The 14,613-nt window shown below is 37.3% G+C and overlaps 2 protein-coding genes across 2 annotated transcripts; one reads left to right on the top strand and one right to left on the bottom strand.

Annotated features, from left to right (window-relative positions):
* Positions 1 to 194: 194 nt before the first annotated feature.
* Positions 195 to 8,617, top strand: LOC141599110 (acetyl-coenzyme A synthetase, chloroplastic/glyoxysomal-like). Its single transcript, XM_074419018.1, has 18 exons — positions 195 to 1,058; positions 1,534 to 1,677; positions 1,780 to 1,935; positions 2,049 to 2,171; positions 2,278 to 2,446; positions 3,349 to 3,431; positions 3,695 to 3,796; positions 3,896 to 3,984; positions 4,369 to 4,459; positions 5,526 to 5,639; positions 5,843 to 5,919; positions 6,016 to 6,094; positions 6,197 to 6,265; positions 6,524 to 6,699; positions 6,813 to 6,869; positions 7,150 to 7,240; positions 7,461 to 7,559; positions 8,118 to 8,617. The coding sequence occupies exons 1-18, from the start codon at positions 627 to 629 to the stop codon at positions 8,301 to 8,303; spliced, it is 2,337 nt and encodes a 778-aa protein (XP_074275119.1). The 5' UTR covers positions 195 to 626; the 3' UTR covers positions 8,304 to 8,617.
* Positions 8,618 to 9,397: 780 nt separating this feature from the next.
* LOC141599109 (prohibitin-3, mitochondrial-like) lies at positions 9,398 to 13,431 on the bottom strand. The gene is made up of 3 exons (XM_074419017.1): positions 12,790 to 13,431; positions 10,290 to 10,650; positions 9,398 to 9,728 (listed from the first exon to the last, which is right to left on the bottom strand). The coding sequence occupies exons 1-2, from the start codon at positions 13,275 to 13,277 to the stop codon at positions 10,296 to 10,298; spliced, it is 843 nt and encodes a 280-aa protein (XP_074275118.1). The 5' UTR covers positions 13,278 to 13,431; the 3' UTR covers positions 9,398 to 9,728; positions 10,290 to 10,295.
* Positions 13,432 to 14,613: the final 1,182 nt, after the last annotated feature.

The raw sequence follows: 14,613 nt of genomic DNA, 5'->3' as shown, positions 1-14,613 counted from the left end.
GATTAGTAAGGAATATTTTAATCAAATTGAACGATTTCTAAAAATCGAAGCGAGTATCAATTAAACTACCCTCTAATAATTGAAATCATGCCCAAGCAATTTTGATTTAACTTTTTATTTGTTTGTTTGTGTGAAAATGGATTATGTCCCTTATCTAACAATCTTCTTTTTGTCATGAAACTTTCCCAAATCCTATACCACATTTCTTTGCCTTTCCAACCACAACAAAAGCACACCATAAATTTCTTACTCAATTCTTCATCTTTTTAAACACCCAACTTCATCAAACTCCATAGTCAACCCCTTTCTATTCTTTCCCCTCTTCCATTAACATTTTTCCTTGTTAAACTTTCCTCCAATAACCTTTAGTTTCTTGCATGTCCTCATTTTCAATCATTTCTTACTTGTCAAACCTTAACACTCCGAGTTTCCAATCTCACCAACTGTCTTATTAATAATATATTAATAATTTATATTAATTAATAACACCGTTCATTATTTTATTATTTTATTATTTTATTGAATCTAATCTTACTTTAACACCCTTATATTAATCTTATTTATTAATCAAATTGATTTGGTCATATTCCAATTTCAAGGGAGCACGACCTTTAAACTTAAACAACATGCTTTCCCTCTCTTCATCTCCATCTTGCCATTATTATAATAATATAAACAATAATCAAAATAATAATAATAATAATAATAATTTATTTCATGAAACATTTATAAGAAGCAACAATAGTAGTAGAACACTACTAAAAATCACAAACAATTTACACTCAAATCACAAAATTAACGATCTGGGCACTAATAATTTCCAATTTAAGGAAAAGGGTAATCGTTATTTTCAGTTAATTCATCCAAAAATGAAGACTTTAACTACTGAAAATCATCTGAGACATGTTGAATCATTGACGAAATTACCCTCAGGCGCTGGTAAAATTACACGGTTGAATGCTGTTATTCTTGGTGAAGCTCTTGCTTCTGAAGAAAATGATCTTGTTTTTCCAAGTGATGAATTCTCTGCTGTTGCCAATATTCCTTCTTCTACTAAGGTCAAACTTCTTAAAACCCCGTTGACTTTTTTTAGTAGATTCATTTGGGGTCGGTTCGAGTCAATTCCATACGTTTGTTCAATATATGTGAGGCGTATTTTAATCTAATGTATGGAATAATATTTATGTTTTTAGTGTAAAGTTGTGATCATTGGTTGTTGGGCAATTTTGCACTTTTTGGCTAAGTATAGGATGTGTGTGTTTTGTTGGAGTTTAGTTGATGGGTCAATTTTGTAGAGCAATGCTATAGACGGTCTCTTTCGGATCTTATCTGATCTTTCTCCTCTCACAAATCGATAAAAGAATCACTAGCATTTGTCATGCATGCAAGAAAAATACAAGGTGTTTCAATTGTCGGTGAGAGGAGAAGGTTGGAGAGAAGACCTTAGACTCGAAATATAAGGTCCTTAGCATTGCTCAATTTTGTATGAGTTGGGATGTTTATCTTAAGTTCTGATTTGGTTGGAAAATGTAGTATTTGGAGATGTATAAGAGATCAGTGGAGGATCCATCAGGGTTTTGGTCAGACATTGCATCTGAATTTTTTTGGAAGGAGAAGTGGGGTGAGAATGCTTGCTCAGAGAATTTGGATGTGAGAAAGGGACCTGTCAACATTGAGGTCAGTGTGATCATGATTATACTGTGTTATATTTTGAGATCGAAATATTTTATTTGCGAATGTGATTGCAGTTGATTTGATTGTAATGGTGTTTGTGAACAGTGGTTTAAAGGCGGGATCACCAATATTTGCTATAACTGCTTGGATAGAAATGTTAAGCTTGGCAATGGTGAGAAGATTGCATTGTATTGGGAAGGGAATGATCTCGGTTTTGATGACAGTTTAACTTACAGTCAGCTCCTGGAGAAAGTTTGTCAGGTAATTGCTGAAATTTGCTTGTTTTGATTTGTTTCACACGAGTGAGCTTACTGATGGTTACTCCAAGGTGGAATATGGATTATAATAACGATTGATCTGTGTGTTGATGACAGTTGGCGAACTACCTGAAAGATGTTGGTGTTAAGAAGGGTGATGCTGTTGTTATCTACTTGCCCATGCTCATGGAGCTGCCGATTGCAATGCTGGCTTGTGCTCGTATTGGTGCTATTCACTCGGTACTGCAGAATTTTCTTTTCTGTAACTTTTTTACGCACTTTTCACTAGGATCAGATTTCGGTAACTATGTTTCTTATACCTATGTGCTCACTTTATATGATTTAGGTTGTATTTGCTGGCTTTTCTGCGGAATCTCTTTCCCAGAGAATTGTGGATTGCAAGCCAAAGGTTGTCCTGACTTGCAATGCAGTTAAAAGAGGAGCAAAGGTCATTGGACTCAAAGACATAGTTAATGCTGCTCTTGTTGATTCGGCTAAAAATGGCGTTACCGTAGGTAAACACTGATAACTTTATTTTGCTGTCTTGTAAGTTGTAAAAACTTTAACCCTCGGGAAAAATATGCAAAGTCTAAAGAGGACTAGTGGTTCATATTAATTACTCCCTCCATCCCAAAATTGTTGTACCATTTGACTTGGATGATCTACCAAAATTTCTCCAAACTTACGAGTATGTGATTAAAATTTATCATCTTTTTGCTTACCAAAACAACTATTTTTATATACTCACTTTTACAAAGCTGTCACTATATATTGTTGGAAAAAGTTCGCCAAAGTCACCGTTGTTTGACCACTAAAGTCTGATAGGGGCAATAATATGTGATGGAGAGAGTATAATTTATAATGTTAGATCAAGAGAAAGTAAGTTGACTTTTATGATTTGAATGAAGCAGAAGATATAAAAATTGTTTTATATGGGAAAATAGACCGCCTCAGTGCTCTATAATTTTTTAAGCTACAGATAATAACATAGTTAATTTGAGTCCTCAAAAGTTACTCTTTCGACTCATGATATAGTCTAACAGGGTGGTGGGAAGGATATCATATAGCCTTACAGAGCCTAATGTGAGGGGGCATACAAGTGTTCGCTCACTGCAACCTGATTGAGTGGTGTCACCTCTGATGTCTTTCGTTGGGACTCCATCGATAGTTTCGTTTTTACTACTCAGCGTGAGACTATAATTGCTATGAGAAACTATTGCTTCTTGTAATTATTTGTGGCTTTGTATTACAATAATGGTTCTATGATTCATCAGAGTTTCCCCTAATCAAGAACATCTCCTTGATCATCATTCCAGACTTGTCTCTTTTTTTATCATTGTTGTTATCTAGATATACTTGATTTTCGTGTTGAAGCTCCTATTTACTGGACAATGATCAACTTTCATCTTTGGAACAGATGTGTGCTTAACTTATGAAAATGAGTCAGCGCTGAAAAGAGAGAACACTAAATGGGAGGAAGGCCGAGATGTCTGGTGGCAGGTTAGTAGATTTTTTTTGTGTGACTGCTACTGTCTTAAATTTTTCTTTTTGTGCTATATTAACTTGTACCATGTACAAAGTTTTACGTGGTGTCCCTCTGTAGCCATGGTTTGGCAAATACCATAGCATGTCTCAATGTACTTGGGTATATAACATATAATTTGTTTATACCAGCCTACTTAGGTGTAAAAGAGCAATTCTTATATCTCATTTCCGGGTCTTCTATTACTTTTTGTGGAATTGATTTTCTTTTGGTTCTGTAGGATGTTGTTCCAAAGTACCCTAGTACTTGTGACGTTGAATGGGTTGATGCAGAAGATCCTTTATTCCTACTCTACACCAGTGGAAGCACAGGGAAACCCAAGGTATAAAGAGTTACCTTTTTGTACTCGATCATTCATTTCCTTTCTCAGCTTTAAATATGATTCACGACTCGCGAGTTCTTATAATAAAGTCATTTTCAGGGTGTCATGCATACAACAGGAGGGTACATGGTCTACACTGCCACAACATTCAAGTATGCATTTGACTACAAGCCCTCAGATGTCTACTGGTAAGATTATCAACCCAATAAGTCAGCACACTCAGTTGTACAATATTTTTGATTTGTATCTATCATCCTTATCAAAATCATGCTTATGTTTTTAATAACTCTCTTACCTTCGACATGGTATTGAATCTCGGTTTAAGACTTGATCTCGAGATTGGCTGTCACGGCTTGATCTCAATCTTTACTTGATAAATGCAGCCTATATGGCCTTTAAATGAGGTCACATTAACCTCCAAACCTTAATTACTCGGTCATGATTTGGGCGGATGATATTTAAAACCATGCCTTCAATGCACAAAAAGAAAATATCTTTAAAGAGCACGTAAGGCTGGATACATATATGATATATGTATACTTACAATTTACTTGTTTGCCCTCACTACATAGGTGCACAGCTGACTGTGGATGGATTACTGGGCACAGCTATGTCACATATGGTCCTTTGCTCAACGGAGCAAGCTGTATTGTATTTGAAGGGGTAATCACCTTCCCTCTTTTCGGTTTATTTTAGATACATGCGCGTAATTTTTACTCCTAGATTGCCCTTTTCCTCGTTAAACTGTATAATTGAGTCATTTCTTCCAGAAACTAACCATAAAGAGAAAAAAATTTAAACATGGTGATTCGAGGTTGGACTTTATATGACGATTACTACATTAACAAAATTATAACGTCTAACCTGTATCACTATCCTTTGACCAAGTTTATATTGAAATCTCAAAGCGGGTTGTGATGACTTGTGATGAAAGTTTAGTGCTCTTAGTGTTTGCGGACCTCCTTTTTGCTGTCATAAAAGTTGATATTGCACAAGTTGTCTTATTCTGTATCATAGATTCCTTACTTCACGGTAATTGTGCTCTGCTTTTGCAATGTACAATTGTACATCACTCCATAATGAAAGTCAGTCCTCGCAACTTGATATTGGTAGTTGCACTATACTTGTAGGCGATGCCGCCTCAGAATGTAGTATGTGTATTTTCAAATCCATGATAATAATGCCGTATCACTGCCGATATTTAATAGCATAATTTCACCGGCTCTGGTCTTCAACACCAATTGGCGGCTTGACACACTTTCTGTCGAGCCTGCAGTAGCATCAAATTTATGTTAAAACTAGATATCATATTTTTGGAGTCTGTTTTGTGGAGGCATTATTTGAATCAATTGCAGCCAAGCATAGACATCTAAAGTATTGCCATGAAGGTGGTTGTTAGCGATTGTGATGATTCCTATTTGATTGAGAGTTGTTCATTCACAGAAATCACTTGATACACACCTTTTGTGTTATACTATTTTATTCCATCTGGGGTATTGTTTCAAAATCTTCTTAGCAAAACTGTAACCACCAGGAACATATGCTTATAAAAACTTGAGTAACTTAGCAAAATAGTGTGGGAGAGGCCTGAAATTTCGGTTAACATTGGTTCCCAGACTGTATGTTGTAGAAAGAATGAACGTGATACAGTTGGTGAGGTAGTTTACCATCCATACATCAAAGTTTCCTTTTCTGATTACCAATTCTTGTGTCCGTGGTGAACTTGCAGGCTCCTACTTATCCAGATGCAGGTCGGTGTTGGGACATTGTTGACAAGTACAAAGTTAGTATATTCTACACTGCCCCTACGCTAGTCAGATCTCTCATGCGTGAGGGTGATGAGGTAATAGCTACATCAAAGTCTATTAAAATCTGTTATGGCATCCTAACTTTGTCCTGCTTTTGCACATTCTTATTTAGTAACTGATGAACCCCTATTTCCGACAGTAAGGGCGGTTTTACTGCATGCTTAAATCTCTTTCTTGATATGCACTACTATAATCTTGTATTAACTTTTTCTTTCTTCCAAATTTGATACTAATGCAGCATGTGACTCGTTATTCACGCAAATCCTTGAGGGTCCTAGGAAGTGTGGGAGAGCCAATCAACCCCAGTGCATGGAGGTTTACCAACTATAGCTCGCTCTTTTCATCCTGTGCAGAGTCTGGCAATGGTATTTAGCATAACTCTAATTTATACCGTAACATTTTTTCTTGCAGGTGGTTCTTCAATGTTATTGGAGATTCTAGATGTCCTATTTCTGACACTTGGTGGCAGACTGAAACCGGTGGCTTTATGGTACGCTACCTTTCCACCCTGCATCGTGTTTTTTCTGCACGTGGTGTTTGATGACTGCAGTACTAATGAGTCTAATGCCTTCTCACTTTTTCCAACTTGCAGCTTACCCCTTTGCCGGGTGCCTGGCCGCAAAAGCCAGGTTCTGCTACGTTTCCTTTCTTTGGTGTTCAGGTGATGTCTCAAAAAGTTGTGCTTGTTATTTCCTTTTATGTTGGTCTGACTAAGCTGCAAGTATCAAATGTGACACAGTGTTGATGTCTGACATGGCTATATAGCGAAAAAGTATTGTTTTTTGGTCTATAATGAAGATTCTTATGTCATGTCGGAGTGTCAAACACACAACACGCTGCGTAGTAAGGTGTCGAAGTAACATATATTTCCTTAGCCTCCCTTCAACCCCGTTCTCAATTTACGTCATTCTATTTCCAGCCTGTCATCGTTGATGAGAAGGGCAATGAGATTGACGGTGAATGTAGCGGTTATCTATGTATCAAGCACTCATGGCCATCAGCATTCCGTACCTTATATGGTGATCATGAAAGATATGAGACTACATATTTCAAGCCTTTCCCTGGCTATTACTTTACCGGGGATGGTTGTAGCAGGTACTATTGCATTTTTGTTTACTTTTGTCACGTTAGCAAATACCCTGACGGTATAGTGACAACCACCCTTTCTTTTCATTTTTCATTTGTGAAATCATTACATGTGTTTTCAGGGACAAAGATGGTTATTATTGGCTTACTGGAAGAGTGGATGATGTTATCAATGTCAGGTATTTCTTACTCATATCACATGGTGTTTTCAACACTGGAATGTCTATGTTAAATACCTGGGGTATCGGGACACTAAAAAAAACTGGTGTAAATATTTGAAAGTTTTTTACTTTTTTTCTGCAGTAATGGCTTCAAAATTTTCAACAGGATACCATGAACATATTTTTCTGGGTCCACCGTTCATTAATTACATAGGATGTGAAGCACCTGAACCCTATTATAACAACTCTTTCGTCTTTATCCGTTTTTTTATGTTCTTGCTGTGTGTATTTTATGTAGTGGTCACCGTATTGGTACTGCCGAAGTGGAATCTGCCTTAGTTTCACATCCAAAGTGTGCTGAGGCTGCTGTGGTTGGTGTTGAGCATGAGGTATTTCTTTTTACCCTTTTAATCAGATGGGTATTTCATGATGACTTTTTCTTCTAGTCACTGTTGAAGTACAAAGGTCAGTATAGAACGGGGGAGGTAGATTAAAGCATGTGATCAAATGTACTCGGTGCCTTTATCTTAACCACTATTCCCAAAACTTGTGGCTGTTTTCTGGTGACTTTAAATATCTCAATGATTCTCGTCTGTTTTTTTTTTCCAGGTGAAAGGGCAAGGCATCTATGCATTTGTTACCTTGCAGGAGGGCGTTCCCTACAGTGAAGAGCTTCGAAAAAGTCTTGTCCTAGCTGTGCGCCAGCAGGTATGTCTCCAGATTGTCATGCTTAATCCTGGAAAACATAGCTTAAAAGCCGGAATTATCGAACTTTCCCATATGTGAAAAAAAACCGAAAAAAATCAAAGAATACATACTGAGATGATGGTGCCTAGTTTACAGTTAGTTTCATCTAACCTACATAGGGAGGATGACGCCAAATGCGGCTTATTCCATCACCTCCTTCAAACAATTAAAGAGGGCCTTTAATTTGTAGTTGTAGATCGCTTGAAAGGTGAAAGGCAATACAATAATGTTCTCCATAATATAGAACAAATCCCTTAAATAACATCTCAAAATAATTGAGAGATTCTACGACGACGACTTTAACCGAATTATTGTCAGCAGGGTAAGGGGGTCGAGTATATGCAACTTAGAGAGACTGTTTCCAAATAAGCCATAATTAAAACTGCATCGAGTGACGGCTACTTAACAATAGAAAATATCGTAAACCTAGAGCATGATTTACGAGTTCTAGGAGCATTTGCAGCACCTGACAGAAACTGTTGGCATGATTCACTAAAAACTGTTGCTCGAAATTATCAGATAGGAGCATTTGCAGCACCTGACAGAATTCACTGGGCACCTGGGCTTCCAAAAACAAGGAGTGGAAAGATAATGAGGAGGATATTGAGGAAGATAGCTTCACGACAACTTGATGAACTCGGCGACATCAGCACCTTGGCTGAACCTAGTGTTGTTGATCAGCTTATAGCCCTCGCTGATGTATAGACATTTCTGAACTTTGGCCGTCTCATTTGATTCCCGTAACACAATTTTTGTTTACGATGACCTGGGAGAGAAGATCCGTCAGCAGCCTGTCTAATTCCACCATCGGAATCATGGTGTTGCAAGCGATTAGACTGGTTACTTCTGTCCTTGTCAATAGTTTGTCATGCATTGTATTTATTGTTTTGATGATTGTTTCGTTACGTCACTGTTGAGGCATTTAAATTAAATTAATTGTTAGAATGAGTCAATTATTTTTGCGTTTGAATTATTTGGAAATTGGAAATTAAGAATAAAAGGTCGTTTTGAAGTTTGCAGATTTGCATTTTTGTCAATAAAGCAAAATTAATACCAATCGAAGATAAGACAAAGGAAAATCGGGTAAGGTGGTTTAACCGTGTTAAATGTAGATCAAGTGGTTAAAGTTTGTGAGGTGTAGGAATGTGCCAATGTGGTGGGATGGGTGAAATTAGTCTTAAGCCACCTTTCTCAATGACTTTTTCCCCGACACAACCAAAATAAAAAATTAATGTCTCATCTATTTAACCACGCACGACTCTCGACCTCCAACCTTCAATTAGACCATTCTCTTACCCCTCAAAATTGATTCTACTACTCCGATCCAATCTCACATAATAGTAGCAGCCGGATGCCCGGATCTATATCCCAAAAATCCAGGGAATTTGAATCTGAGTAACGTGTGATCTCAATTTTGTCGTTGACTCTATGGTGGAGATGGGAGCAGAGTGGCATAATCATAAAAATAATCCACAAAACTTGGCGCAACTCGCTCCAATCATTTTCCGGGTCCATAATTAATTGCACAGGATCAACACCTAGACCACAGTATAATCTTTGTGCTTCAAGCAGACAGGCTCTGAAATAGACGTTGACTTGGCCAAATTACTTATAACCAAGTCATCTTATAACAAAATCTTGTTTAGGACGGACATAATTACATGAATGGGATAAAAACAGAATGTCTAAGGACTTATCATAGGAGAGACCAAACTCTGATTAATTTGAGCCGATCATTGTAAACCAGCTACTTTCGGCAAACAAGCTTAGAATAGAAACATGCAATTCGCCGGTAGTCAATACGAATGGATTTTGCTTTACTACTGAACACAAACAATGCCCAAAGGCAGAAGAGCAGAATAAGCATTTAGAAAATCCTACATATGCACGCATTCCAAATAGTCAAATACCCATAGCAATTACTCAGATGATGGTCCAAACAGATTGCAATAACCCCAGTTCTATTATTAACAGCATAGCCAACACTTTAAGAGTTAACGCGATTTCTAAGTCTGCCTCCCGATCCTCAAAAAGTATAAAAAAAACCACTACTTGAATAATGCTCCAGTAATTCCACCAGCTACCAACTTAAAAACATCAGTTCTACTTTGGACAAAATCTGATCACTTCCTGTAAACATCAAACCAAGAGTAAGTTAGAATGATATGTTTAAAATTACTTTCAATAAGTCTTTTACTGTACTCATGAATCATGATTAGTAAAGGCAAGAAGATACTCCGATGATCTATCAGAAGTTCAGAACATATCCTAGTGGTAAACAGCGGCAATGCTTTAGACAATTGACACTGTAGATATAAGTATTCACAAATTCACCCCTCCCTTCCAACTACAGGCTATAAAAGTATAAAAACATGACATTGGAAGAATCACCGCATACTCTAAAGCAGAGACCTCATGATTCTAACTTATCACGAAGTATTATCTTACCTCGCTTTACGAGATATTATCTGTGAACTATATGAGTAAAATCTATGTAGATAATTTAATAGTTAAAAGGGCACAGCGGAAGGTTCTCACCCTGTCCCTCCCACATACCTCTTTCAAAGATCAGAGTTGAATACCGACAAGCATCAAAAAGGAAGAAATACCAGCACCACTAAACAGGCAAAATTGAAAACATAGCAGATCAAACAAGTCGAAAATGTAATGTAAACGGTAAAGCCCACTTACCATCTCCTAGCGAGCACCTGGCATGCCCATAATCATGCTCATTGCCCCAGGGACATAAGTGACGTGAGGACTCCTTGCCATGGTAGCAGCATTTTCCTTCATAGCTTCAATCTTCCTTAGTTCGATCAGGCCCATTCCTGCTGATGCAGTTGCCTCAGAAATCAACTTGGCAGCCTCACTTTCTCCTTCAGCCCTGATAACTGCTGCTCGCTTCTCCTGCTCAGACTTCATGACCACGTACCTGGACCTTTCAGCCTCTTGTTGTGCCACTTGCTTCTGCTCAACAGCTTTTGAGAATTCATTTCCATATGAAAGGTGAGTGATAGCGACATCATCTAGCATAATATTGAAATCCCTTGCCCTGCTCATACATGTAAAGTAAAATAACACATCACATATATATTCATCCCAAGATAGAAAGTAACAGAGAAGTATAGTCAACCAAAATAAAAGGCATTTACTAAAAGATAGAACCCTGAGTTTCACTAATAGACAGCTAATCTCCTGAACAGAATTGATCAAAGTAATTGTTCGTCTACTCCGCGGCTATAATAAGCATTTAAGATTAAAAACACGAATGTAATAATCCTGGGATCCAATAAAGAAAGCACTAAACAACCCACCCATACTAGACACAAAATATATCTTGGAATCAGGCATTATATGAAGCATTGGGTCTAAAAGGAATCAAACAAAACTGAACTTGACAATTTGATTTATAAATCGTAAGCATTTACAAAGCAAATACTAAAAACATCCGTATAAATTTCAAGCGTATCCAAATCAACACCACCTCTATCTAAGTGTGTTGCATGAGTTATATTTGCATTGTGAATGCAGATTCACAATCCAGTATCAACTTTTTATTAATCGCCACAACCTCTATCCAAGTGTCATGCATGAGTAATATCCCCTTCAATCATTGAACAACTCAACATAATCAATTTCTTTGTGAGGGGTATTTTAATCAAAGTCACATAGATGATTGGGATGGAGAGAGTATGAAATCTCAACTATATCACACCCTTAAAATCTAAGAAGTAGACACAAATACAGTACTTTGTAGCAAATCATATTGACAGTTGGCATAACCCTGCATAATATACTCATGATACAGCAAGAGATTCCAAATAGTCCATTAAAGCAACAAGCACCACTTCAAACTAAAACAGAAATCCAGAAAACAATCTCTTCATCACATACACAGTGGCACAAATATTCAGATAAATCATTTAAAACCACTTATATCACTAAACATAACCCGCTAACTGCTAAATACCACTTAAATGATAGTTGTGCCAAGTAACCACAGAAACCCTAAGCCTAAAGGTGTGTTTAGGTACAAAAAAGAAGGGAGTGGGAGGGGGAATGGAGCAAGTTTGTTTCCACTTTGAAAATTCCACTTTGTTTCCACTTTAAATTTTCCTCGTAAGGAGGGAAATTGAAGCATATATCTTCCCACCTTCCAAATCCATTCAACGCCATTTTGCTAAAAAATGAAACAAGTTGTCCCCTCTTTTTCACTCCACTCCCTCCCCCTCCAAATCCTTTCATTCAAACACATCGAGGCTAGTTGAAAGGCCCAAAGCATCTAATACCAACAGAAAGAATGCAGGAAGCCAACAACCCCCAATCAAAGCCATCAATCTATACACTATATAAAGAGAAAACCATCCTCATTCAGAATCAGAAACTACATGACATCAGAAATCAAACACAACAACTCAGAAGTCACACCGACATGCTGAACTACGTTCTAGAACCAAACAATCACCCTGTGTCAACAATCATAGCAATCTTGTTAAAAACCAGTAACAACCAAACAACAAACGAGAATAGCATCTACATTGCTAAATAACCGTATCAAATCACAATCAAACAATAATATAACATCATCAGACAAATATAAAAGTGTGTAGCATATCTTCCCGCCCCTCCAAATCCTTTCAACATCTTGCTAACAAAATCAATGAATTTGTCCCCTCCTTTTCACTCCCCCCTCTTTCCCTCCGAGTCCTTCCATCCAAACACAGCGGAATAACTGCATAAGTATCAATCCCTCTTAACAAAAACAATACTGTCAATGTAATCCATAGCCAAAAGGCCTGAAGCATATAATAGTCGTACCAACAGAAAGAATGCAGAAACCAAACAACCTCAACCAAAGCATCTAATCAATAGACAGAGAAAGCCCTCCTTACACTCAACAGAACCTACATTACATCGAAAATCGACACAACAACCAAGGAGTCACACCACATGCTGAGCTACGTTCTAAAACCATTTGCACAGCAAAACCACATCAAACGTCATAACAATATGTTTTAAACCAGTAACAACAACAAAAATCAAACGACAATAGCATCTAAATTATTACAGAACAGTGTTAAATCACAATCAAACAATAATACAAGATCATCAGACAAATTATGACATACAATCATGTTATTTCCATACGTTTGTTCAAAATAATCGAGAAATAGCGAAATCAGAAAGCTACCTCTTGATCAAGCTATCCCTAACAAGAGCAGAAACCCTAGGTCTCTCAGTAAGCAATTGATCAGCATTAAATTGAGCAACAACAGACTTCAAAACTTCATTACCAATACTAGGCAAAACCTTCTCATCATACTCAGTACCAAGATGCTGGAAAATCACATCAAGCTTCCCTTCATCAGGCCGCGACAAAACCCGAAGCGTAAGATTAACCATCTGAAGATCCTTGGTACCAGAAATGGAGGAGAATTGGTGAGGTCGGGTGCGAATATCGAAGATATACGGCTTCTGAAGCCATGGCACAAGAAAGTGAGTCCCTTCACCGACGGTTTCCTCGAGAACACCACGAAAACGGTCGAAGAGTACAGCTTTCTCTCCGCCGTCGACGGTGTAGAGAGAGGAATTGATCACAGTAGCGCCGAGTCCGACGCCGATTGCTGCACGCGCAATGTTTGTTAGCAAGGAGACGGCTTGTTGTGCGTTGCCCGCCATTGTTGAAGGTTTTCAAGGTTTTAGGTTTAGGGTTTTAGGGTTTAGAGGAAAGAAATTGGGGGAAATGTGATCTGATTTTCTGGGGTTATATTACTTGAATTGTAAGGTGTCTTGAGGAAGGGGAAACTTGCGTTGCGTCATTACGTGGTGGGTTTACGCCTTACGGGTTGGGCTTTGTAATTTTGATTTAGTTGGTGTCGTAAGACGGTTATATCCGTTTTGAAGCAATTAAATTGCGCGACATTTAAATAAGGCAAATTTAACAAAAATAACCTAACTTTTGATATGTCTTCCAGAAATAACCCAACCTTTTAACTTAAACAATAATAATCCAATTTTTGTATTTTGTCACAAAAATATCCAAAATCTCACCTAAACTAATTTCCACCTAATGTTGAGAAATGATATTTTGTAAAATAGTTTCATAAATCTTTATATAAAATTTATTAACTGTGACACCCTTAATTCTAGCCTTAAAATAATTATGTAATTCTACAGAAAAACTGGTAGGATATGTTTGTAAATGGTTCAACTAGTCAAAAACCTGCAATTTCAAAAATTTTTCTAACTAAACCATTCATAACCAATCCAACTCAAGAAGTCCAACATTCCCAGAAGCGGGTGCCAAAACCCTGCAAAAGCTGATGAACTACTTTACATGCCATAGCTAAATAGAAAGTAGAAAGATACAAACCCAAAATAGAAAAAGGGAGATATATGTCCCTTCAAATTATATACAAACCAAAAGTTAAAAGGTTATTTACATAACCAAAAGATTAAAGGTTTCTACAAAAGAAAACCAAACTAGGTCCAAAGTTCCTTGCTCACTAGCTCGTCTGTGACCCCCAACAAAGCATCAACAACCTGTCAATCGCATTTTATACAAACACGAAAGCCACAATTCAGTGGGGAGTAACTTCGAGTCCTCCCAGCCACGAATCGTCAAAATTAATGTAACATGTAATGTAACATGTAAACAATTTGATAAACCATTTACTTATCATGTATTCTAACAAATGACCCCTAAACTGACCAAACTAAACTATCATGTGAATCATATAATTCAAATAGTAATCCAAACTTTATCAATCAGAATCCTTACTTACATCTCACCTATTACAGTTCATAAAATCACCATACAAGAAAGGGCAATATATCAAAGACAGACATAAGTTCTTAGTACGGTCAATAGTCACTTTGTAACTCGAGTCTATACCACGAGGTAGGGAAGGTAATCGAACCGGTATCTTGGCTCAGCGGTTAATATTAATAAAACATGGCCAAGAGACAACACAACCCTAGCCTAAAATCTGCGCAGACCTAGACATGCGGATAC

Source organism: Silene latifolia, chromosome 9 (genome assembly GCF_048544455.1).
Source record: "Silene latifolia isolate original U9 population chromosome 9, ASM4854445v1, whole genome shotgun sequence".
Lineage (NCBI taxonomy): Eukaryota > Viridiplantae > Streptophyta > Magnoliopsida > Caryophyllales > Caryophyllaceae > Silene > Silene latifolia.
This window is presented reverse-complemented; position numbering and strand designations above follow the sequence as displayed.

What these genes read in the sequence shown, in the direction of transcription:
- LOC141599109 (XM_074419017.1), bottom strand. Translation starts at nt 13,277, where the DNA reads ATGGCGGGCAACGCACAACAAGCCGTCTCCTTGCTAACAAACATTGCG. An exon ending in AGGGATAGCTTGATCAAGAG is followed by an intron (nt 10,651 to 12,789) that starts GTAGCTTTCTGA and finishes ATGTATGAGCAG; the next exon opens with GGCAAGGGATTTCAATATTA.
- LOC141599110 (XM_074419018.1), top strand. Translation starts at nt 627, where the DNA reads ATGCTTTCCCTCTCTTCATCTCCATCTTGCCATTATTATAATAATATA. An exon ending in TAAAAATGGCGTTACCGTAG is followed by an intron (nt 2,447 to 3,348) that starts GTAAACACTGAT and finishes TCTTTGGAACAG; the next exon opens with ATGTGTGCTTAACTTATGAA. An exon ending in ACCGGGGATGGTTGTAGCAG is followed by an intron (nt 6,700 to 6,812) that starts GTACTATTGCAT and finishes ATGTGTTTTCAG; the next exon opens with GGACAAAGATGGTTATTATT.